The 25,927-nt window shown below is 41.7% G+C and overlaps 1 protein-coding gene across 22 annotated transcripts; it reads right to left on the bottom strand.

Annotated features, from left to right (window-relative positions):
* Positions 1-908: 908 nt before the first annotated feature.
* LOC123448268 (protein starmaker-like) lies at positions 909-15,502 on the bottom strand. 22 transcript variants are annotated; one of them, XM_045125112.1, is made up of 22 exons: positions 15,376-15,502; positions 14,432-14,583; positions 14,251-14,328; positions 12,036-12,200; positions 11,895-11,935; positions 11,446-11,506; positions 11,185-11,361; positions 10,851-11,009; positions 10,597-10,749; positions 8,422-8,655; positions 6,013-6,264; positions 5,771-5,917; positions 5,041-5,202; positions 4,794-4,949; positions 4,546-4,701; positions 3,088-3,243; positions 2,840-2,995; positions 2,591-2,746; positions 2,343-2,498; positions 2,073-2,228; positions 1,828-1,983; positions 909-1,247 (listed from the first exon to the last, which is right to left on the bottom strand). In XM_045125112.1, the coding sequence occupies exons 2-22, from the start codon at positions 14,569-14,571 to the stop codon at positions 1,118-1,120; spliced, it is 3,147 nt and encodes a 1,048-aa protein (XP_044981047.1). In that variant the 5' UTR covers positions 14,572-14,583; positions 15,376-15,502; the 3' UTR covers positions 909-1,117. The 22 variants fall into 22 exon arrangements, 19 of the variants coding, with proteins under 19 accessions (XP_044981047.1, XP_044981038.1, XP_044981045.1 ...); XM_045125103.1 differs by lacking the exon at positions 15,376-15,502 and having other exon boundaries at positions 2,073-2,225; positions 14,432-15,285; XM_045125110.1 differs by lacking the exon at positions 15,376-15,502 and having other exon boundaries at positions 6,013-6,261; positions 14,432-15,283.
* Between the last annotated feature and the right edge of the window lie 10,425 nt (positions 15,503-25,927).

Here is a 25,927-nt window from a genome sequence, read left to right on the forward strand (position 1 = left end):
ACACAGAGGTGGAGGTGTCCTCCCCTAATACATGGTCTGTTACTCAGTTGACAGAATGGCTTGCGCGATGTTTAGGGTTCAATACTGAAACACACACCGTCGATGTTCATGCATTATGGACCCGGTCCACTGGTAATATTTTCTGGTATTTGAAGCATATAGAGCGGGACGACCAATGGGTGCGCTTGTTATAATCTTGCGAGCGTAGGGGATGTCATCATGTGGCCTTACTTCTCCCCGTGCTAAAGCCGGTTACTGAACCTGAAGTGGAACGTAGCTCTAAATATGGTGAGAGCAGTGTAGGGATGCATGATTCACAGTCAATTCATGCGTCCCATGCTGGGGATGATTTTTACGAAGCAGGCCAGAGTAGTCAGGCAGAAGGGGGAGATGCAGATGATTATCTCAGCGGTGAGGCGGATGCCGACGAGATAGATGGGCAATGGAGACGTGTAGGCAAAATAGCTAACATAAAATAGCTAACATAAAATCGCGAGTGTAGGCAAAATAGCTAACATAAAACAGCTAACATAAAATTTCAAAGAGGAAAAAAGATGACACTTCCATCAAAAACAGCAAAAATAAATAAGGGGAGAAATAAGGAGAAGAAATAGAGAAGGAGGGAGAAGAAATAGGTGAGAAAGGAGGGAGAGGGGGGGAGTCGCTGCCACTAGTGGCCTATCGGCTTCCCCAAAGCCGAGTGGCCACTAATCGGCCACCTGGAAGCCGATAGGCTCCTGTCGGCTAGGGCGGGGCCGACGGCCTCCTGTCGGCTTGGGCGGGGCCGACAACTCCCACTCGGCCACACCAAGGCCGAAGCAGGTATATTTTTCAAATTTTTTGATTTGATGCATTATTTTTCAAAAAGAATAAAAAAAATGCAATATTTAAAAAAATTAGCAGGAATATCACCATGCAGTTCTGATTTTTATAGACTCTTCAAGTCCATTGATGCAAACCCAGGCTTCTCTCAAACATTTGCTGCCCCGCAACAGATCCAACATGCTAATCTAGTGGAGTTACATCCAACGGTTTGCTTCTTACACACCAGTCGGCTAGCTCAACCCATGAGCACTAGTCAGCCTTGCAGGCTTTACACACACAAGGGACTGCATGCCTACATTTCCATGATCCTATCAGTCGTTGCGTCAAGCAGAGTCTTGTCCTCTGATCTTGAGCCCGATCCACAAGATGGTAGCGGCGACCTCTGGCCAGGGCAGGGGCTACCGCCATGTGTTGCCAGCTTCCTGCCAATACACAAGATTGTTGTCACAGCTGTAGTGAACAGCAACCTCATTTTCGCCAAAAGAATAATATACACGCTGATGTGCATGAACTTGTACACATAAGCCCTATTACTCAACTCTTAACAAACCCTTCCCGTGCATTATACCATTGTCACTATGCGGAACACTAGAGAACCAACATCTCTAGTATGGTATGTAGATTGTAGGATAGCAATCAGAGATCTTTTGATGTAACAGCGCTTGGAAAAGGCAAAACGAGAACCATTTTTCTAACATTTTGGCAGATAATGCAGGGTATATGTCATACAAATTAAGTTGCAAATTCTCTCTATGTACATAATATAGGTCCGGTAGACCATAAAAAACTGTAGTCTGAGGGAATAATCAAGTTGGTGTATGCTCAAACACATAATACGTTTGTATCCAATACAAGTAATCAGGATGTTTCTCAAAAGGAAACAAGATAGACGAGATCTACCAACCAAAACATCAACCTAATGCAAGTTGCAACCTACATACTGCAATATCATAACTACATTATACCACTCACATTAAGCAGTACTCAAGGAGCATAACTTACTCATTGCAACCATTATCAACATCACGGAGGTCATTTCTATCAGCAGGCGTATCTGATCCCCTCTTCTTATTGTCGCCATGTTCCTTTAACTGTCTTAGTGATTTCCCACGGTACTCTTCCTTTCTCTGTCCGGAATCTGAGAAGTCACCTCGCTTTCTTGACACGATGCACTATGAACAACATTAGTACTGGAATAGCGTAGCAAGGTTACACTCATTGAGCAGCAGTGAAGAAACATGGCTTACTCTCTTGAACCATTATCAGCATCGCAGTGGTGGCTTCTATCATCAACAGTATATGATCCCCTCTTGTTATCATTATCATGTTCTTCTGATTGTCTTGATGATTTTGCCCTGTGGTCCTCCGTTCCCTTTTGGGCAGCTGAGTAGTCATTTCGACTTCTTAGGAAGGTGGAGTATAAAAAACATTAGTTATGCTATTGGTATAACAAGATCACACCTGTCACACGCTAAAAAAATAAGATTACACTATCATATTTTAGCAACAGAACTTACTCTTTGGAACCATTATCAACATCACGGGGGTCATCTCTATCATTACGAGTATATGATCCCCTACCCTTATGCTCATCATGTTCTTTTGATTGTCTTGGTAAACTTGCCTGGCGCTCTTCCTTTCTCATTCCAGCAGCTGCGTAGTCCTTTCGCCTTCTTGGGACAGTAGAGTATAAAAACTATAAGTTCTGAATAGCATAACAAGATTACACCCGTCACATTTAGTAGCATGAAGGAACACAGCTTACTCTTTGGAACTATTATCAGCATCACGGAGGTCATTTCTATCATCACGAGTATATGATCCCCTCTTCTTATGTTCATCATGTTCCTTTGATTGTCTCGGTAAACTTGCCTGGTGCTCTTCCTTTCTCTTTCCAGCAGCTGGGTAGTCCTTTCGCCTTCTTAGGACAGTATTTGTATAAAAATTATTAATTCTGGATAGCTTAACAAGATTACACCCGTCACATTTAGCAGCATGAAGGAACAAAGCTTACTCTTTGGAACCCTTATCAGCACCACGAAGGTCATTTCTATCGTCACGAGTATATGATCCCCTCTTCTTATGCGCACCATGTTCCTTTGATTGTCTTGGTAAACTTGCCTGGTGCTCTTCCTTTCTCTTTCCAGCAGCTGAGTAGTCCTTTTGCCTTCTTGGGACAGTATAGTATTAGAACTGTTAGTTCTGGATAGCATAACAAGAGTACACCCGACACGTTTAGCAGCATGAAGGAACAGAGCTTACTCTTTGGAACCATTATCAGCATCACGGTGCTCATTTCTGTCATCACAAGTATAGGATCCCCTCTTCTTATGTTCATCATGTTCCTTTGATTGTCTTGGCAAACTTGCCTGGTGCTCTTCCTTTCTCTTTCCAGCAGTTGGGTAGTCCTTTTGCCTTCTTGGGACAGTAGAGTATTAAAAATATTAGTTCAGGATAGCATGGAAGCCATCTTCTTGGTACGACAGCTGATGAAGAGATACAGGGAGCAAAAGAAGGACCTTCATATGGTGTTCATTGATTTGGAGAAGGCCTATGATAAGATACCTCGGAATGTCATGTGGTGGGCCTTGGAGAAACACAAAGTCCCAATAAAGTACATTACCCTCATCAAGGATATGTATGATAATGTTGTGACAAGTGTTCGAACAAGTGATGGCGACACCGATAACTTTCCGATTAGAATAGGGCTACACCAAGGGTCAGCTTTGAGCCCTTATCTTTTTGATTTGGTGATGGATGAGGTCACAAGGGATATACAAGGAGATATCCCATGGTGTATGCTCTTTGCGGATGATGTGGTGCTAGTCGATAATAGCCGAACGGGGGTTAATAGAAAGTTAAGAGTTATGGAGGCGGACTCTAGAATCGAAAGGTTTTAGGCTTAGTAGAACTAAAACTGAATACATGAGGTGCAGTTTTAGTGCTACTAGGCACGAGGATGGAGAGGTTAGCCTTGGTGGGCAGGTGGTACCGGAGAGAGACATGTTTCGATATTTGGGGTCCATGTTGCAGAAGGATGGCGATATCGATGAAGACGTGGGCCACCGAATCAAGGCTAGGTGGATGAAGTGGCGCCAAGCTTCTGGCGTACTCTGTGACAAGAGAGTGCCACAAAAGCTAAAAGACAGGTTTTATAGGACAGCTATCCGACCTGTGATGTTGTATGGCGCGGAGTGTTGGCCAACCAAGAGACGACATATCCAACAGTTAGGTGTAGCAGAGATGCGCATGTTGAGATGGATATGTGGCCACACAAGGAAGGATCGGGTACGGAATGACGATATACGAGAGAGACTTGGGGTAGCACCGATTGAAGAGAAGCTGGTCCAGTATCGTCTCAGATGGTTTGGACATATTCAACGGAGGCCACCGGAAGCGCCGGTGCATAGCGGACAGATAAAGCGTGCTGAGAATGTTAAGAGGGGTCGTGGTAGACCAAACTTGACATGGGAGGAGTCCGTTAAGAGAGACCTGAAGGTTTGGAATATCGACAAAGACTTAGCCATGGACAGGGGTGCGTGGAAGTTAGCTATCCACGTTCCAAAGCCATGACTTGGCTTCGAGATCTTATGGGTTTCAACTCTAGCCTACCCCAACTTGTTTGGGACTGAAAGGCTTGGTTGTTGTTGTTGTTGTTGTTGTTGTAGCATACCAAAAGTACCCCCAAGACATTTAGCAGCATGAAGGAACAGAGCTTACTCTTTGGAACCATTATCAGCATCACGGTGCTCATTTCTGTTACCACAAGTATAGGATCCCCTCTTCTTATGTTCATCATGTTCCTTGGATTGTCTTGGTAAACTTGCCTGGTGCTCTTCCTTTCTCTTTCCAGCAGCTGGGTAGTTCTTTTGCCTTCTTGGGACAGTAGAGTATTAAAAATATTAGTTCTGGATAGCATAACAAGAGTACACCCGAGACATTTACCAGCATGAAGGAACAGAGCTTACTCTTTGGAACCGTTATCAGCATCACGGTAGTCATTTCTGTTATCACGAGTATAGGATCCACTCTTCTTATGTTCATCATATTCCTTTGATTGCCTTGGTAAACTTGCCTGGCGCTCTTCCTTTCTCTTTCCAGCAGCTGAGTCATCCTTTCGCCTTCTTAGGACAGTAGAGTATAAAAACTATTAGCTCTTGATAGCATAACAAGATTACACCATCACATTTAGCAGCATGAAGGAACAGAGCTTACTCTTTGGAACCATTATGAGCATCGCGGAGCTCCTTTCCATCAATATGAGTATAGGATCTGTGCTTCTTATCGTTATCATGTTCTTTTGACTGGCTTTGTGAATTTGCTTGGGAAGGCTTTTCCATTCTCTTTTGTGAAGCACAGTCAGGTCCTGCACGCCTCCTGTGAACAACATACACCGTTATTACAGAGGTGCAAATGACCAGAAAGTACTAGCATTAACATATGATCAACATGGAAATAAATCTAAACTATGCAAACAATGCATGCACTAATTTACGTCTACCAATACTAAACAGAACACCGTTCAGTAATACAAACAGCAAGCGATACAATGACATTAGAATGAAAATCATATATGCAACAACAGCCTTTTCTGAAGTCTAGTTAAAACAGCATGTTTTCTCCCCAACAGACTATATACTCTGATGCCAGTAAATCACTGAAGCCCAAAAGAAGGTTCCGGTGCATCATAACAATGTTAGAATAGCATATACTCGGAACGAAGCTGAGTTTAGTAGGATATCTTCAATCTACTGAACTGTGACTGTTATACAGGATATGCTGCAGAAAACATCTAAATAAGTATATTCTGACTTATGAACTGTGTCTGGTAGACACCACTAAGGATTAAGATGATGTTTGACATCTCAATGAGTATAACAACAGAAGTTCTGGAATAGCAGATTACCCCAGTCAAATTTAGCAGCAGCGAAGGAACGGAACTTACTCATTGTAGCCATTGTCAGCATCAGTACGGTCAATTCCATCATCAGGGGCATAGGATCTCTTCTTATCCTCACGTTCTTTTGTCGGTTGTGGTGATTCCAACCGACACTCCTTTATCTTCGGGGAAGCAGAGTAGCCATCTCGCTTTCTTGGGGCAGCAGAGTATGAAGATTGAAAACCATTAATTCTCAAAAGCATAACTAGATTATGTCAATAAAATTTGGCAGCAGGAACACAACTTACTTCTTGTAACAATCAACAGAATTATGCCGCCCATTTATATCATCAGGAGAACAGGACCTCCTATTTTCATCCTCATGTTCAGTGGACTGTTTTGGTGATTTTGCCCAGCGCGCTTCCTTTCTCTTTGGGGAAGCAGAGCAGTCATCTCGCCTTCTTGAGTGTGATCCAGAAGATGGTCTGGGTGACCTCCGGCAGGCATGGGATCCCTCACCGTCAGGTGTTACCGGCTTCCTGTCGACATGCAAATTGCTACTACAAAGATACAAACATAAAAAGAAGGAATGTAAATCGTTTACTCATATAAGACCACATGGAAATAATTCTGAACTATGCACACAACTCATATCACTAATCCTAAACAGCACACACTATTATACAAATAGTGAGCAGTATAATGGTGCAAAAAAACATAGATGCAATCACAATCTTGTCAGAACTAAGGTGAAATCAGGACTTCTCTAGCAAAAAGATTATATTATATAAGCCGGTGCCAAGGGGCTCTCATTCTCTTCTTTCCCTTCTCTCTCCTCGTCTCTTTGAGAGTCGCCAGCCCTAGCCTAGCTCCTCTCACCTCCTCCTCCGGCGGCTCCGCCAGCCAGAGTGGGCATGGGAATGGAGGCCGGGTTGCTGCTCTGTATTGTAGGGGTAGGGTTTAGTCATCGTGGTTTTCCTTGATGGCGTTTGGCTATATGCCGTTGAGAAGCTTGGCATCGGACCCCCCGAGCTACAACGAGTGGAGGCCCCTACATCTAGCTTTCATCAATGGTGGACGACGGCTGAAAGGGGTGGATCCAGCAACGGCTTCAAAAATAAGCTCATATTGACGACGGATCTAGAGGCTTTTCAAGCTGATCCGAGAGGATGGCGGATCTGGCTCGGGACCTCGCAGAGCCAGCATGCCAAGGGATTATCGGTTGGCAGCAGAGCTTTCTCATCTTCTTCAACTTCCTCTGCGTCAACCTCCATCGCCGGAGCTTCGGATCAAACAAAGAATTGTCTCCGACGAGCGATTTGGGCGACTCGGGTGGAACGCTGGATTCAAACGGATTTGCCGCCGAACTCCGACGTCCCCTTCTTCAACCTCCAGAAGAGAGGCCCTTCTTTCCTTGCCCTATGCTGACAAGGTTGTGGCCAGAGATGGTCGCCAAGGCATCTCCGGCGAGGTAGCCGGACGATTCAGGAATCAATTGCATTTTTGCGTTCTCTCTTGGGGTCCTGAATGTAAAACAGGAAGACTTGCTTGTAATTTCTCTATTCTTTATGGACCTCTGCGCAGTATAATACATACTTATGTTAATTTAGGGACTGTGTGGTTTCAAGCCACAACTTGCCACACTTTGCCACACCTCAACTTAGGCAAGTTTGACCAAGTTAGGTGTGTGTTTAGTTCTTGCCACAACTAAAGCGGAAAAAAAATAGCACTAAGCCCCACATGTCATAGATACAAAAAGTGTGGCAAGATTCCCTAAGGCAAGCCAAAGTGCGGCTAACTATTTGAGCACCCAAAGTGTGGCAATATGTGGCAAATATAGTCACAATCCAAACAGGCCCTTAATGCCAGCTCTTGGAAAACTGATGCCAACTGTACACATGTTCTGGAGAAAAGTACTGGACTCTGAAGGTTCAGGTGAATGGTGCGCTCACTCAGAATTAACATGCATCTAGAAGGATATGTATGTAGCCCTAGCAGGAAAGGAAGAACTTTCAATATGATAATGCTTGGGAAAGGAAGAGTTGACCATTTTCATATATTTTGGCAGACAATATAGTGGTACAGGTTATGAGCACGGAAGAAGGCTAAATAGATCACCCATGAGACTTAATTAATATAAGTCCAGTAGACCATTATACACTCCTGGGCGAGAAAAAAACTAAGTTTGTACACCCAGGGTTGATCACAAACTATATGTTATCCAACACAGAGGATCAGCTGTGGCACACATGATTGACACTGTACACAGAACGCCTGGTAAAGAAATCTCTAAAAAGGATAACTAACAAGTACCAATCTATTGCAGGCTGTAATCGATACACTGAAGTAGTGGGTTAAAAGGATGCAGTCTGAGACACCAATAAGTATAACACAATTAGTCCATTAGTCCTGGAATATCACAACTAGATCATGCCGATGACATTTAGCAGCAGTCAAGGAACATAACTTATTCTCTGGGACCATTAACTGCATCATGGTGGTCATTTCTATCATGAGGGGCATAGGGTCTCCCCTTTGTATCCTTATTATATTCTTCTGACTCTATTGATGATTTTGCCTGGCACTCTTCCTTAATCTTTGGTGAAGCAGAGCAGTCACCTTGCATTCTTAGGTCAGGAGAGTATGAACATAAGTTCTGCATAGCATAACTAGATCACACCAGTAACTTTTAGTAGCAGTTTAGGAACAGAACTTACTCATTGTGACTATGATCAACATGACGGCAGTCATTTCTATCATCAGGAGTATTTGATCTCCACTTCCTATGTTTATCATGTTCTTTTGACTGTCTTGGTGATTGCTCCCGACGCTCTTCTTTTCCCTTTGGGGGAGCAGAGTAGGCATCTCGCCTTCTTGAGTGTGATCCAGAGGATGATCTGGGTGACTTCTGGTGGGGAGATGATCCCTTACCATCAGTTGTTGCCGGACTCCTGTTAACACACATTATTACTACAATGGTGGATATGCACAAAAGGAATGCAATTAACCATTTGTCCATATGGCAACCATAGAAATAAATCTGAACTATGCACATAGATTATGTAACCAATCCTAAATAGAACACTGTTCAGTAATGCAAACAGTGAGCAGCACAATGGGCATTAAAAAAATCATGGATGCAACCACAACCGTGTCAAAAGAATAGTTAAATGCGATATTTTTTCTCACCAATAGATTATATATGCTGATGCCGATGAACTGTCAACTATGTCCTGGAGATAATTACTAAACTCTACAAAGAAGGCTCTGGGGCATGATATCAGTGTCCCTATAGCGAATAATGTACACTCACTCAGTAGTAACATGTTTCTAGTACTCAGTGGTAACATGTTTCTAGCGAGTCACGTGAACTGGCGCACGGTCTCCCGACGATCGAATACGGCGGGCTGGGCGTTCGAGACCTTGAGCGCACGGGGCTCGCCCTCAGACTCAGATGGCTATGGCTCTCGAGGACGGACACCGACCGTGCCTGGCAGGGCCTCGACCTGCAGTTCACACCTGAGGAGCGCAGACTCTTCTACGCCTCCACATCCATGGTGATCGGGGACGGTTTGACAGCCCTATTTTGGGAAGACCGCTGGCTCCACGGTCAGTCCATTCGCGAGCTCGCGCCCCAGCTCTACCTATGCATCCCCAAAAACCGAAGAAAAGCGCGGACGGTGGCGGAGGGCATCGGCGGCAACGCTTGGGCACATGACATCCACGGAGTCGTAGGCCTGCAAGAGATTGGGCAGTACCTGCGGACATGGCAGCTTGTGATGCACACAACTCTGTCCACCGAGCCGGACAAGCTCGTCTGGAACTGGACGGCCAATGGCGTATACTCGACGCGGTCCTGCTACAGGGCCACCTTCCACGGATCGACGACATGCCGCTCCTGGAAGCTTATATGGAAGGGTTGGGCGCCGCCGAAAGTGAAGTTCTTTCATTGGCTCGCTAACCAGGACCGCTGCTGGACAGCAGAGCGGCTCGCTCGCCGTGGCCTTCATCATCACCCTTGATGCCTTCTATGCGACCAAGAGCCGGAAACAATCCGGCACCTGCTGCTCACATGCCCTTTTGCGAGGGATGCCACGCCACTCTCGCTTCGCAAGGCGCTGATATGGTCGCGCTCCTAGTGCCCTGGATGATCTGGAAGCATAGGAACACGTGCGTTTTTGATCATGTAACACCATCGCTCGATGAGCTCCTGGACATGATAAAGGATGAGACCAGATGTTGGGCAAGAGCCGGGGCCAAAGGGCTCAGGGTAATCTTGCCCACATCCTGGGATGTTCACTGATCCTCATGTAACGCTGTTGTACTAGCCTCTTAGGAGGATGTAACCCCCCCTTCTTTTCAATACAATAAAACGCAAAGGCTTTTTGCGTTTTCTCGAAAAAAGATATAAGTACTTCTAATGTAACAGATGTCAAGGAAGACGCAGTAAAAACTTCATGTATTTTGACAGATATAGTGGTATATGTCATGGCCTATGGGTATGCGACAAGGCCAATATCACACATGAAATGCAACTAGTATAGGTTAGAGGCTTACATCACAAACAATCTATTGTCGTATACAAATGATTAGCTATTGTACACACAAGATTGATGCTGTACTCAGAATGTGCAGTAAAATAACCTCTAAATAAGATGGCATAACTACATCAATATATTGTGAGCTATGACCGACATACTGGGGTAAGGGTCGTATGAATTATGGAACCCTAATAAGTACTCCATCCGTCCCATAATATAAGAGTATTTTTAGTGTAGTGTCAAAAACGCTCTTATATTACGGGACGGAGGGAGTAACAGTTATACAGCATTAGTTCCATATTAGCTAACTAGTTTTTTCACATTTAGTAGCAGTGAAGGAAGAGAGCTTACTCTTTGAAACCATTATCAGCATCACGGCAGTCACTTCGATCATCACGACTATAGGATCTCTGCTTCTTATCCTTACCATGCTCTTTGGACAATCTTGGTGATCTTGCCAGGCGTTCTCCCTTTTTCTTTGATGAAGTAGAGTAGTCATCTCGCCTTGGAAGGAGAGCATGGACAACATTAGTTCTGAAATAGTATTAACTGAATTATGCAAGCCACATTTAGCAGCACAGTAGGAACAGGATGTCAGAACCTACTCATTGTGGCCATTGTCAGCATCACGGCAGTTGTTTTTATCAGGACTAAAAGATACACACTTCTTATCCACATCATGTTCATTTGGCTGCTTTGGTGATTTTGTCTGGCACTCTTCCTTTCTCTTTGGTACAGCAGAATAGTCAGGTGTTGCCTGCCTCCTGACCATATGCAGTACTGTTACAGAGGTACAAACGCCGAGAAACAAGCATCACTCAGTTGACTTGAGGTGTGTGTCCAGTCCACACACGCTCAAGACTGGCGTCCTCAGGGTGTCCTCATGGTTGTCTACTTGTCTTGATTAAAATTTAGTAGCAGTGAAGGGACAGAACTTACTCGTTGGAATCATTATCGGTGTCATGGTGTTCACTTCTATCACCAGGAGTACAGGGTCCCAGCTTCTTATCGTTGTCATGTTCTTTTGACTGTCCTGACGATTTTGCCTGGCACTCTTCCTTTCTCTTTGGTGAAGCAGAGTAGTCACCACGTCTTCTTGGGGCAGGAGAATGTGACCTACAGTGTAGGTGAGATCACTTAAATCAAATATTTCACACACTTCATGGTGAAGCACTCGTTAAGCAGAATTTACTGAAATACCGCGATCTATCACGACCACCGTGGCGAGGAGAACGGGAGTGTGAACGAGAACGAGACCGTCCTTCAAGGAAGATAGCAATTTATCAATAGTGCGATTTGTAGCACATGGTATAGACTTCTTCTAATATCATACTAATTGAAAATGAGATTTTTCTGCAAGATACCAGCAGGCGTGGCCATGACAAGAAAACTAGTGTCCGCCTGTCCGGTGAAGATAGAACCAACGAAAAGGAATTCAATATATATCAGGCATAAAACTAAATGAATCATGACCCTACCTTTTTGTTTTCATCTTACTTCTATAGTTTATCAAACATCAAATGATAACACGGCAGGTTACAATTTCTACCAGTAAAAGAAGATCATCTAATTCTAAACTCCCCAGAATTCGGCAAAACATCGTGATGAAAAGGACAAACAAGTATAGCAGATGAAATAAATCAGATTACCATGGCGAGAAAGATGGCGCCTTTTAGAACCAGAATGAACTCTGCAGAGCAGGAACACGAGTTAACAAAACTAAAACATATAAATTTTCTCAAAAATATGAAATCGAAGAAACCTCCAACATGGTGATGTGTATGTCCTACCTTACTCCAGTTTGTCTACGCATGTCTTCGGGCCTTTTCCGTTTCGCCGTGGCAGGAACAACTTTAATCTCACGTCCACAAAACAGCTTACTGTTCATGTGATATTGCGCCTCAGAAGCATCATGGGGGTCAGAAAACTCAATAAAAGCAAACCCTTTTGGCTCCCTGCACACACATATGTTAATATAGTTATAAAATTTTAGATAAATAATATTCAGACAATGCTATACAAATTAAAAACACATATTGATAAAAAGTAGTATATGCCCGACAAGTTACCACCAGAGTTCCGTATAAGATAACCCTATATTTCTTCACAAAACACAATCAACTTACTGCATTTTCACCAAAATAGTAGCAAGCTTCCCAAAAACCAGTTGAGAGCCCATGCTATTCTAGCAGCCAAATTTGTTGTATAATCACATCTTCATAAAACGATTCACTTCAAATTCCTAAATGTTTGAAAACTCATCAAAGTACTTGAAACAAACCTCTCACTACTATAATTTCACATGGAAGGTTCAGTAAAACCATCATCTCTTCAGGAAACTAATTTTGCCAACAGACCAAATCTCGTCTTCGTAGAAGAACTTCTCGCACAAGACTCTATCTAATCACATGTACTTCAAGACATCCCGGAAATCATTCTAAAGAGTGATTCATACCAGAAGAGAACACATAAATAGAAGAAGATAAAGTAACTATATCCTCCATAGTCTATAGGTTGTTAAAATTAGTAAGTTTGAGACTTCAATGAGTTATTAGGCTTATACATTTATCATAAATCTATTCTGCAATATTTATGGATTTTGCAAAAGATACAAATAAAAAGGGAAATAGGTTATACGTGGGTCTTTTATGCAAAATTGATAAACTAAAACATTTTCCTCTCGCTGGTCAGCTTCTCCATGAAGTATGTGAGGGCTCAGAGTTTGGGGCCATGCAGACATTAACAATCATATTTCCATATGAGCAGAAGAAAAGCGCCCCAAAAGGTTGCTCTCCTAACTCTGCAAGCATATCGGTAAGAAGACTTGAAACAGTGAAGCTTCTAAAAGCTGCTGGATCAATTCAGTGGTAGAACATGCCTAAGGGTGTGTTTGGTAGCTGTTCCCATTCTAGCAAAGTTGTTCCCCTTTGAGACATGCTAAGTCAAGACATGTTGTGTGCATGCATGTGTAGTTGTTCGGTAGTGATGTATGTGTTGAAACATGTTGTGCTCAGACTGTGTTTGGTAGCCTGTATCTGAGGTAGGATGCATCAATAATTTTTTTGGCGCAAATACGAACAACACTTTCAACATAATCTGAACAATAAACATTATTTCAGCTATGTATAAATATGAAGAAAAAATTACTCCATAGATCTACAAGGCAGGAAGGATGGAGGGAGGGAGTTAGGGGAAGGAAGGGGGGAGGGAGAAGGGGGTGAAGGAAGGGATGAGGAGGGTGGACGAAGACCGGCGGTGGCAGAGTAGATCGGCGGCGGCAAGGTTGAAAAGGGGCGGCAGCGAGTTGACCGAGCAACAGGGGCGGGGCAGAGACGGTGGAGGGGTAGATCATTGGCGGCGGCGGCGGGGGGTAGACCGGCGGAGGCGAGGTAGATGCGCATCAGTTCTTAAGTTAACCAACTAATATATTGCAATATGTTTATTGCTCAACCAATGTAACCTTTATAGAAAATAGTTGGTGCATTACATACTCCCTCCGTTTCTGAATATAAATCTACTTAGAGATTTTAATATAGACTACATACAAAATAAAATGAGTGAATCTACACTCTAAAATACGTCTATATTCATCCATAAGAAGTCCATATTCCAATCTCTAAAAGGACTTATATTAGAAACGGATGAAGTATTTCATAATATTAAACAAAATACCATCTATTTAAAGTTAATATGACTTAAATGAGAATATCCTTTAATCATATTAATAATTCAGTTAAAAGAAAATTTCATATTTAGTGCATCATTTGCATTTCGCACCGGGGCCCCTAATTCCTGGAGACGGCCCTGGGTGCTGGGTTGAGCATAGCTGAGGGGACCTTTTTTGCATCGGTTGAGCATAGTCCAATAGAGCCCATGCACTCTACCAAACAGCGAAAAGTGGGTTCGATGGAGAATTTTTGGACTCATGCATCCTCCGTGAAGGCTACCAAACACACCCTAAATGTCCAATGAGAGAAAATCAGTTCGCGCTTCAGTGAAACTTACCCACTGTAGTAATCTTTTGGCATGTGAACATCCCAAACAGGACCAAACTTTTCGAAAGGAACTCGAAGATCTTCGGATCTGCAGGAAATTGTGAAAATCATAAGGACGAGCAAGTCAACAACCACGAACATGAAACATGGTCAAGTACAAATAGCAGGCGGAGGGGTTTGAATTTCTGTACCTGCAGTTATGAGGGATGTTACGCACCAAGAGGCTTACAGGACCTTGTTCCTTCCTTCCTCCTTGCTCACCAGAACTTCTCCTAGGAGGGCTTCGTCGCCTGCTGTCACCTTCGCCCTTGGGAGAGCGGCTCCTCGCCATTGCACGTGGCACCTGAACACATGTCATCACTAATCATAATTATGCACCCACATATCATTCACCTTGTCCATGCATGTGACTCGTGGTATTGATAACAAGCAATTCAAAATTGTCCCCGCATTTCATCATATAATTGTAAGAGGACCAGATCAACAGTATTAGCTTTCATGATGAGTCATCTGAATCACTAATAATTACTGGCACTAGTGACAACATGAATATACAAATAAATTTATCCATGGGACGATGAGGACTGACTGATTTAGGGCATACAAATATATGTGCAATGACATTAGGATAGGCCCTCAAGTGTAGTTCTATCCCTGCATTGCACAAAACTAACTTGTCAACTCAAGATGCGCAGAAGGCGTCCCTGATCAAGGAAGGATGGACTTCCACACAATGACACAAGGTTGTGAGAAATCAAGAAGCATAGCGCATCGACAATTAAAAGAGGGGGTAATTTTGTAAGGAAAAGGGAACCCACACTACCGAAACAAACTAATCCATCTAGGTTTCATTCAGACATTCGTACTAATCAGATGAACTGACGCGGCGGCTTAAAAACAAGGGAAATTTCGCAACAGAAGGGAAATCAAACGCTAGCCCGCGCCAAGATGAAATGAGGCGCGACAGTTCCGAGCCCTGTGCCTCCCGCGAAGAAGCCTAATGTGGCGTGGAAGCTGGAATTCAGCACGACACGGACCCTATCTAGTTTTAGTAGTAGGGCATTCTGCCCCCCAGAACCCAAATACTTCATCACCGCGAAGAGAGAGGGATATATAGAGGAATGGATGGGGTTACCAGGATAGTGCAACGCCACCGCCGCCGCCGGCGCGACCTGTGCGGAGCGGTGGAGAAAGCTGGGGCAGGACGTACAGCGACCGGGACCGGGGCCGGGGCCGCACGCACGCGAGGAAGGAAAATGGTGAGAGAGAAATGGTGGCAGCCGACTCGGAAAACCCTATTTGACGCGCGGACGATCGCACAGGGGGGCGATCAACTGGGCCAACCCATCTCCCTCTGAAGCCTTATTCAAAAATTAAACATGATCAACTGGGTTTTTTTTCTGTGTCTTTTTCTGTTCTTTATTTTTTTTCGTTTTCTTTCTTTCTTTTTTATTCCTTTACTTTTCAAGCTTATTCAAGAATTTCAAATACTCTTCTTTTTTTGCTGTTTTTTTGTCCTTTTCTGGTTCTTTTTTGTTTTCTTTTTGTTTTCATTTTTCATTTCTTAATTTTGCACTTGTTTTCGAAAAAATGTTCGTGTGTTCTCAAAAATGCTCACAAAAAACGTTTGTGTTTAATTTTATTAATGATTTTAAAAAATGTTCATATTTCCAAAAAATGGTATTCAAATTTTTTATGGAGTTTCAAAAATTGTTTAGATTTTCAAAAAAGTTCATGTTTCCGAAAAATGTTCCCATTCTTTTTTCTCTGTTTCCGTACTTTTTTTACTTTATTATTTCAATTTTATTTTTTCTCACCTTTTTCCTGTTTTTGTTTCTTTCTTTTTAACTTTTCCTATTGTTCTTTTATATGTTCGCGTGTTTCAAAAAATACTCGCAAATGTTAAAAAATGTTTATGTTAGAAAAGATCATTCATGTTTTCAAATTTGTTCGGAAGTTTCAAAAAATGTTTACGTTTGCAAAAAATGTGAATGTTTCCAAAATATGTTCGTAATTACCAATAAAATCACGATTTTTCTAAAAATGTTTATATTTTTTAAAATGCTCAAGTTTCTATAAAATGTTCAATAATAAAAAAATGATCATGTTTTCAAATATTGTTCATAAATACAAAAACAATATGATTTAAAAATGTGTTCATGTTATTCGAAATTGTTATGTCTGTTTTGGTTCTAAATTTCACAACTGTTCAAATATTCGGAACTTCACCAAAAAGTTCCCGTTTCAAAAATCGTTCACAAATTTTTGAAAGATTATGTTTAAAAAATAATTCTCGATTTTCAAACTTAAAAATTGTTTGCAATCTCAAAAAAAAACTCAAAATGTTTCTAGCATAAAAAATTATCACAACTTTTAAGAAAAACTTTTTTCAACAAGTGTTCATAATATCTGAAAAATGTTCATGTTTCCATTTTTTCAGGATTTTCAATTAATCTTCCTGTTCCAAAAATAGTTTGAAAATTAAAAATATGAAAACATTTTCAATTTTTTAAGGAGCTTTTTTTAAATTTTCAATTTTTGCTCTGGAATTACAAAAAAGTCACCGTTTAAAGAAAAAATCATGATTTTCGAAAATGTGGCAGTTTTTAAAATTTTCTTCATGGTATTCAAAAATAATTGCGTTTCCCAAAACTTTCAGGTTTAGGGAGTTTAAATATATGTTTAAGTTTTTTTTTTGGAATTCCAGAACATTAGTTGAATTTTGACAAATGGCCACGCTTCTTTTTGCTGAAAATTCGAAAGTGGGAACACTTTTAAAAACAATTTGGGAACATGATATTTTCTTCTAATTTTGTTAACATTATTAAAGTGGGAATTTGTTTTTGAAATTTTTGAACATTTTTAGAATTGGTGAACAAAATTTGTACAACTTTTCAAATTTATGAACAAAAATTGAACCATCATACAACAATATTGATTCATAAGCCAAAAGTCGGAGCAAAAAACCTATATTTAGAAACTTTTGTGCCTTTTTATCAAAATGAAAAGGCTGCAAAAACAAAAAACAAAAGCCCAACCAAACAGGTTCTAGGAGTGTGAGTTATTTTGATTATGGACCTCCTTTCATGCGTGGGCTTCCAGATTTAAGCCACGTTTGTTTTTGTTTTGTAAACCAGACCTAACCTTGTTCGCTCAAAATATATCAAAAAGTGTGTTCCCTCAAAAAAGAACTATAAGCATTTAACTACTTTTTTGACAATAACAAAAATGTAATATGTGTACACCGTAATGGTTGTATGGTTTGAGGGGAAAAGGAAGCGCAGCTGCGAGTGAATTTATCTCGTTTCGCTCGCCTTTGGCCCCGCTTTAGCGTTGTGAGATGTAGAAACATCTCATGCTCGTACATGTGCTTTATTAGTTTTTAGGAATAAATTCCATGTTATTCAATGGCAACATACTGACAGTGGGTGTAGCGCCCTCGAAAATAAATGCCATTTGATTATTTTCCTGTTGCGACAAGGTTTTTCGAGGCACAAAATGAGGTCCTCTTTTCGTCGCATATTTGATGCAACTGCTCTTGCGGAGTTTATTTGTGTGTCCTCGCGGGACCAATCTTTCAGATTTATTGAGTAATTGATTAGTATTGGTGCATTTGTGGTTTCAATTGTTTTGGGTTGGATTATTTCCTCGGCATTATGATGAACATCTTGCAGTTCGACATGTTTAGGGGGGTCATCCTAGCCTCGTTCATCATTCATGGCAGCCTCGCTACTCATGTCTAATTGCACGGCCCTTTTTGAAGGTTTGGGAGGATTTCGTCTTCCAAAATTTATTACCACATAGGTGTGTCCGAGCGATATCATTACAATTCTTAGGTTTAGGGGCTACTTTATAGTTTTTCACATCATTGTATCTGTAATAGTTCTGATGTTTAAATATATTTATGGGCATTTAAACATGCCATAAAACACTTTTCTCCTAAAAAAGCCCCATGCTACGGAAAATTTGGTCTTTCTCCTCAAAAATTGAAGGCAATTTTGATTATTTGTAAAAGAAATCATTTATGGTGTGTACAATAGTGGCACTTCCCTCTAAGAGGACAAGAAGCTCTTAGCACATGACACTAGTTTTCTACTTAAAGACAAAGGCAGATTAATTACAATACACTTTTGTTTTTGAAGCCTCAAAATTTGAATGTAAGCTATGGAACATGTGGTAGAGAAGTCACGCTTCTACTATGCTCTGCATGACATCTAGATATGATAGTAAAAGCATGTTATACAATGTTATATATGCCCGCGTTGGTGGAAACTAAGTAACAATCAAACCCACATTAGAGGCGATAGACAAACGAATGCGGTGAATGGAAAATTGATCTGAGGTTAAGAGAAGCCAGGAACTGAAATTACCCCCTCTTCTAGTAGAACAAAATCATACTTCAAGCACGGGGATGATAGCTAAACATGTAATTCGGGAGCCCGATGATCCTTGATACATGACACATGCAAGGAGAAATGGCTTTTAAAAATATGTCCAAGAAGGCGAGAAGCAAGGCATGCAGAAGCATACTAGTTGTTTTTTTGGCGGTCGCCAAATATCAACTAATGAAATGTAAAATAGTATGGAAAAGAATTTAAAGGTGAAACAATGAATTTTTATTCCTCAAATACAAGATTACAGTCGGCTGCCAGGAGCCATGAAATACATTCTAGTGGATGGTGCATTCGGTCGGCAATGCTATCGTTGGACATGACAAAGTGAAGCAGTCAGTAACCCTATTTTCGATTATGATCAACTTTAGGGAGGATAAACTGATGGACTATGGAAGTCATCTAATCTCTACAAGCATATGCCCATAAGTAAGATAATCAAAGCTTGAGATTGATACAATAGCTATAACAAGACTGATCAATATAAGTCCATTAGACCACTCAAGCGTAACTGTTATACTTTCAATTAGTGCATTTGCCTATGACTCAATGTATCATTATAATTGAAGAAATAGCGACATTCTACAAGTATGACCTCTCTTCTAGGGTTCCTGGAGTCATTCGTGTTTCTGGACTATTGTCGGGTTAAGTGAACAAGCCATCCATAAGAGGGCCACCCAACCACAAGGAGGTGCCAAAAATCATGGTAAGGGTGTTGAAAGTACCAAAGGCCCTGAAACCATCTATCACAATGCATGTCTAGCCTGATATGTGAACACACCCTTTTTTTAATGACCTTCGTCGTTTGGCACTGTCGAATATGATGTAAGGATGACATATAACTGAACAAAAATATTATGAACATAGTTATCTGTAGTGGATGCATGAAAGTGCATCTTATACATTATTAATTTTGGTGTCAATGACAAGGAAATTAGGGTCTTTATAATTTATGCCACTAGTTGTGTTCTACTACTCAGTTTTTCCACTAGGAGTTTTGGCTGCTCAAAAATGTCATCACTCTGTTAGCGCATGCTCAAAAATGTCACTAGACTCTATTACTTTCAGCTCAAAGCCCGTTTATCATGTTATATGACCAAAATACCCATGGACTAACATGTCAGCTCTCCCTCTATCTCACTTGGATAAAGTGTGGGTCCCACTTGAGCCCCAACAACGTTCTTATTTTCCTCTAAAATTATTTGCTTGCTTACTCCTAACATGACTTATCATTATGAGATAGAGAGAACGAATGTGTGGGTCTAGGGTTATCTTGGTCATATAACATGGTCGACGGGTTTGTACTGACAATAACTATGTTAAATGGCATTTTTGAGTAAACATCTAATGGAACTATGGAATTTTTTAGGTGTCTAATGGCATTTTCGAGGAAGCATCTCATGAAACAATTGCATTTTTGAGCAAATGTAACATTTAATGGAAAAACCGAGTAATGGGAGACAACTAGTGGCATAAATGATAAAACCCCATGAATTTTAAGATGGTTAACGTTCTATCAAGTCTATTTCAAGAAAATAGTCCTCGTTGGTGAGGGAACATCATTGTTGGCCCCTACTCTTGCATTACCGAGTGGTTGCCTCCTTCTAACTCATAGTATTATTTTTACAAACTTTTGGTGAATCGAAAATGCACATTTATCTTAAGGGCAATTATAATACCGAGACCCTGTATCAAATCCCCAAATATTCGACTTCAACCACTCATATTACGTAGCTTTTCCTATCTTGGTACTTTCAAGCATTTCTACATGGTACTATTGACCCTGTGAGGAATTAGTGAGCCTACTGAGGGAACCATGTTATATCGTCTTTTTGGAATGGTCGAGAATTTTTCTCTCGTGCGAGTGAGATGTGTTATCTTTGAGGCCATCGATGTTAGCTCTGGTACCTCTGGGCCTGTTTTTTTTCACCCGCACTTTCAAGCACCTGTCGGATTGCTTTAGTACATGAATCTCAATATAGGCCATGTATATTGGAAATATGCCCTAGAGGCAATAATAAAATAATTATTATTATATTTCCTATTTCAGGATAATCGTTTATTATCCATGCTAGAATTGTATTGAATGGAAACACAAATACATGTGTGGATACATAGACAAAACACTGTCCCTAGTAAGCCTCTAGTTGACTAGCTCGTTGATCAAAGATGGTTAAGGTTTCCTAGCCATAGACAAGTGTTTTCACTTGATAACGGGATCACATCATTAGGAGAATGATGTGATGGACAAGACCCAAACTATGAACGTAGCATATGATCGTGTTATTTTATTGCTACTGTTTTCTGCATGTCAAATATACATTCCTATGACCATGAAATCATGTAACTCACTGACACCGGAGGAATGCCTTGTGTGTATCAAACGTCACAACATAACTGGGTGACTATAAAGGTGTTCTACAGGTAGCTCCGAAGGTTTCCGTTGAGTTAGCATGGATCAGGACTGGGATTTGTCACTCTGTGTGACGGAGAGGTATCTCGAGGCCCACTCGGTAATACAACATCACAAACAAGCCTTGCAAGCAATTTGACTAAAGAGTTAGCCACAAGATTTTGTATTACGGAACGAGTAAAGAGACATGCCGGTAACGAGATTCAAATAGGTATAGAGATACCGACGATCGAATCTCGGGCAAGTAACATACTGAAGTACAAAGGGAATGTTATACGGGATTAACTGAATCCTTGACATAGAGGTTAAACCGATAAAGATCTTCCTAGAATATGTAGGAACCAATATGGACATCCAGGTTCCACTATTGGTTATTTACCGGAGATTGTCTCAGGTCATGTCTGTATAGTTCTCGAACCCTCATGGTCTGTACACTTAAGGTTTGGTGATGTTTCAGTATTATTGAGTTATGTGTGTTGATGACCGAAAGTTGTTCGGAGTCCCGGATGAGATCTCGGACGTCACGAGGAGCTCCATAATGGTCCGGGGGTAAAGATTGATATATAGGAAAGTTGCATTTGGCTTCCTGAAAGATTTCGGGCATTACGAGTAAAGTACCAGGAGTGACGAATGGGTTTCGGGGTTTTAAAGGGAGGGGCCATCCACTCGGGATAGGACCTAATAGGCCTAGAGGTGAAGCACCAGCCCCTAGTGGGCTGGTGAGGCCAGCCCAATAACCTATTTTTGGCCAAGGTGCAAAAGGAAAAGGAAAAGAGAAAAAAGGAAAGGAGGTGGCCAAGTAGGAAGGGAGTCCTCCACCAAACCGAATTGGAGGAGGACTCTCCTCCCTTTTCTCAGCCGAGCCCTCCTCCTTGGAGTAGGAGGCAAGGCAGCCCTCCCTCCTGTTCCTCCTATATATAGGTTTTGAGGCCAAACAACGCCAGAAAATCCACGTGTTGCCCTCTCCTTCATAGATCGTCTCCCTCGTCTAGATTAGTCCGACATAGCTTGGCGAAGCCCTCCAGATTAGTTCACCACTACCACCACCATGCCGTCGTGCTGCCAGAAAACTCATCTACCTCTCCGCCCCTCTTGATGGATCAAGAAGAAAGAGATCGTCTTCGAGTTGTATGTGTGTTGAACGCGAAGGTGCCGTCCGTTCGGCGCTAGATCGGGATGGAGCTCGTGGGACGGTGATACGTCCCAAACATATCTATAATTTTTGTTTGTTCCATGCTCTTTTGGGTGACATTGTTATATGTTTTGCTACACTTCTATACCTTTTTACACATATTTCGACTAATCTACTAACTCAGTGCACCCAGTGCCAGTTTCTATCTGCTGATGTCTTTTAATTGCAGGGAATTTACCCCAATTTTCACAGCCCAAAAATCTCGAGAAAAATATATAAAAATCAGCATGACGGAAGCTTCACGAAGCACCAAGATGCCCCAGAGGGGAGCCAGGCCTCACCTAGGCGTCCACCTGGCACGGGCCCCCTCTTGGCCGCGCCACCAGGTCGCCTGGGCGACTCGTCCACCCCGTGGCGCCCTCCTTTGGCCTATATTTACCCCTCGGACGGAAAACCCTGAGTACAGATCCAGAATCGTGAATTTCTCCACCATTCCGCCGCCGTAGTGCTTCCAAGATCGGGAGCACCAGAAGACCTCTTCCCGGCACCCTGTCGGAGGGAGGATTGACCTGGGAGCTTCTCCACCACCATGGACACTTCCCAGACGTATCGTGAGTAGTCCTCCTTGGACCATGAGTCCATGACCAGTATCTATGTGATGTCTTCTCTGCAATCTTGTGCTTCAATGCTTAGCCCTTGTGAGCTTCCCTACATGATCAAGGCATCTATGTAATTTACTTGCTGTTGCTATGCTGAGTTTGCTCGGATCTGATGGATTATGAGATTATGTTCGGATTGTGATGAGTTATATATTTGGTTCTCCTTTTATATTATGTTCTTGAGTAATTCATGCATGTTCTCCGTTGCTTTCTATTGCTTTGGCCGAGTAGTAGATTGTAACTCCAAGGGGGAGCGTTATGCATGATTGTGGGTTCATGCCCCCTGATATCTAGCTTGAGTGACAAAAACATGAGACTGGGGTATGTGATGTTGCCACCAGGGAGAAAACAACGGTGTTTGTGACCACGGTTGCAAGGATTGTTTACCTTACGCGAAGTTCGTTAATGAAGTTGTCCATTGCTTTGAGTTTACACTGTGGGTGGGGCTCGCAACTTAATACCAACGTGATGTTCTGGATAGATATCTCAAGGTGGATGATTAGAGAGTAGATGCTGATGGATAAACGGTCTACTTGTCTTGGCGTACTGTCCATTACTTTTGAGCCTCTAACTTTCTAGTAGCATGATTAGCATTTGGTGCGTTTATAATTCTGTCAATTGCCCAGCTGTAATTTGTTTACCCAACATAGTTGTTTATCGTCTTTTGGGAGAGAGACATCACTAGTGAACATCATGGGACTCTGGTCCATATTACCACCGTTGTTTACACCTCCACCATTTACTGCTTTTTATTTACTTTTCCGTTGCAATCACTATCGCTATTCCCACTTGTGTTTTGATCCTTTGCAAACTACAAGGCCGTAAAGATTGACAACCTCTCTAAACTTGTTGGGAGCAAAGTTATTTGTTGTCTGTGCAGGTCCACGTCTTCTGCTAGTGCCAGAGCAGCAGACACCTACTTGTTGATCCTCGGAGTCCTCGTGGTTCGATAAACCTTACAGTCTCCGTGTAAGGGAAATCTGCTGCTGACTACATCTTCACCTTCCACTTGGGGTAACCAACGCGGGTCGAGAAGTATATCCATCAACTCGTCATCAAGCAAATTTCTGGCGCCGTTATCGGGGAATCTAGTCTTCAGGATAGGAGAGTTGCACACTATCCTTTACCTTTGCTTTTTAGTCTTGTTAGTTTGCTTTCTAGTTTTTGCTTTAGAGTCTTATACCAAAAACCACAAAAAAAATTAGTTGCTTTGTTCTTGCTTGTTGCTGCTGCTATGGGTTCCACTGAGAACACCAAGTTGTGTGACTTCACTAGTCACAACAACAATGACTTTATCTGCACTCCTATTGCTGCTCCCGCCACTGAGGCGACCTCCTATGAGATTAAACCTGCTTTACTGAACCTTGGTATGAAAGATCAATTCTCTGTTGCTGTAGATGATGCTGCTTTGCACTTGAATAATTTTGTTGAGCTTTGTGATATGCAAAAGTACAAAGAAGTAGATGGTGATATTGCTAAACTTAAGCTTTTTTTCCTTTCTCCTTGAGAGGAGGAGCTAAAGTGTGGCTTCAATCTTTGCCTAGGAATAGCATAGATTCTTGGGATAAGTGCAAAGATGCTTTCATTGGGAAGTATTACCCTCCTGCTAAGATTATCCAGTTAAAAAGTAACGTTATGAATTTTAGGCATCTGGATAATGAACACGTTGCCCAAGCTTGTGAACGTATGAAATCTATTGTTAAGAATTGCCCTACACATGGTTTGACTACTTGGATGGTTATCCAAACTTTCTATGCAGGATTGAAATTTACCTCGCGGAATCTGTTGGATTCGACTGTGGGAGGAACCTTTATGTCAACTACACTTGCTGCTGCCACGAAACTATTGGACGAGACGATGAAAAATTATTCTCAATGGCACACCGAGAGAGCTCCAACAGGTAGGAAGGTAAACTCTGTCGAGGAGATCTCCTGCCTTAATGATAAGGTTTACATGATCATGTCTTTACTTACTAAGCAAGCTCCTATTGATCCTCATGATGTTCCTTTAAATTCTTTGGTTGCTCAAGAAAGAGAGCAAGTTGATGTTAATTTTATCTCTAGGAACAACTTTAATAATAATTTTTATAGGAGTAATTTTGGTAGCAATCCTAGATCTTTTCCATCCAACAACTATGGGAACAACAACACTTATCCTAGCACCAAAAACTCCACTTCTGAATTAGAGAGCATGCTTAAAGACTTTATCACTTATCAAAAATCCTTAAACAAGAGTGTAGAAGAGAAATTAGAAAAAATAGATAGTCTCTCTTTGAAGGTAGACAACATAGCTCATGATGTAGAGATGCTTAAAATTAGAACTTCCCCCCTTGAGGAAAGGAAAACCACACCCATGAATGCTATCCAAGTCCAAATTAATGAGAACATAAGAATGCTAGCCAAACTTAAGGATAGATGGGCTAGAGAAAAATAAGAGGAATATAGGATTGAGAGCCTTCCTACACACACTACCCTTGCTAATATACAAGTTGTTGAGGATCTCAAAACTATTAGCACCCATCACATCCCTAGTCCCAATAGACCTATTAATGGTGATGTTAATACCTCAACTTTAGGACAAGAAGGTCCTTTGAACTTAGAGACTACCAAAAGAATGAGCTTAGATGACATCACCACCACTTTAATTAATGGTAGTAATCTTGATTTTGATAATTGTAGTCTTTCTAAAGTTATCACTTTTTTGCAAATAATGGGTAAATACCCCCACACTAGTACACTCAATATTGCCTTCAACGAGCATATTACCAATTCTCTTATCAAAGCTAGGGAGGAGAAGCTCAAACTAGAGACTTTTATTCCTAGAAAACTAGAAGATGGTTGGGATCCTATGGTCAAGATTAAATTGAATAGTTTCTTTTGCTTTGCTTTATGTGATGTTGGAGCTAGTGCCTCCGTTATGCCCAAAAGAATGTATGATATGCTTGATTTGAAACCTTTTGATCCGTTGATTTTCTTATTAAGTTAGCCGAGCCTATGAGGATACGCTTAGGTAGCTGGAACGTAGGGTCCCTGACGGGTAAGTTACGAGAGCTAGTTGATACGGCGGTGAGGAGGCGTGTTGATGTCCTATGT

This window comes from Hordeum vulgare, chromosome 4H (genome assembly GCF_904849725.1).
Source record: "Hordeum vulgare subsp. vulgare chromosome 4H, MorexV3_pseudomolecules_assembly, whole genome shotgun sequence".
NCBI lineage: Eukaryota > Viridiplantae > Streptophyta > Magnoliopsida > Poales > Poaceae > Hordeum > Hordeum vulgare.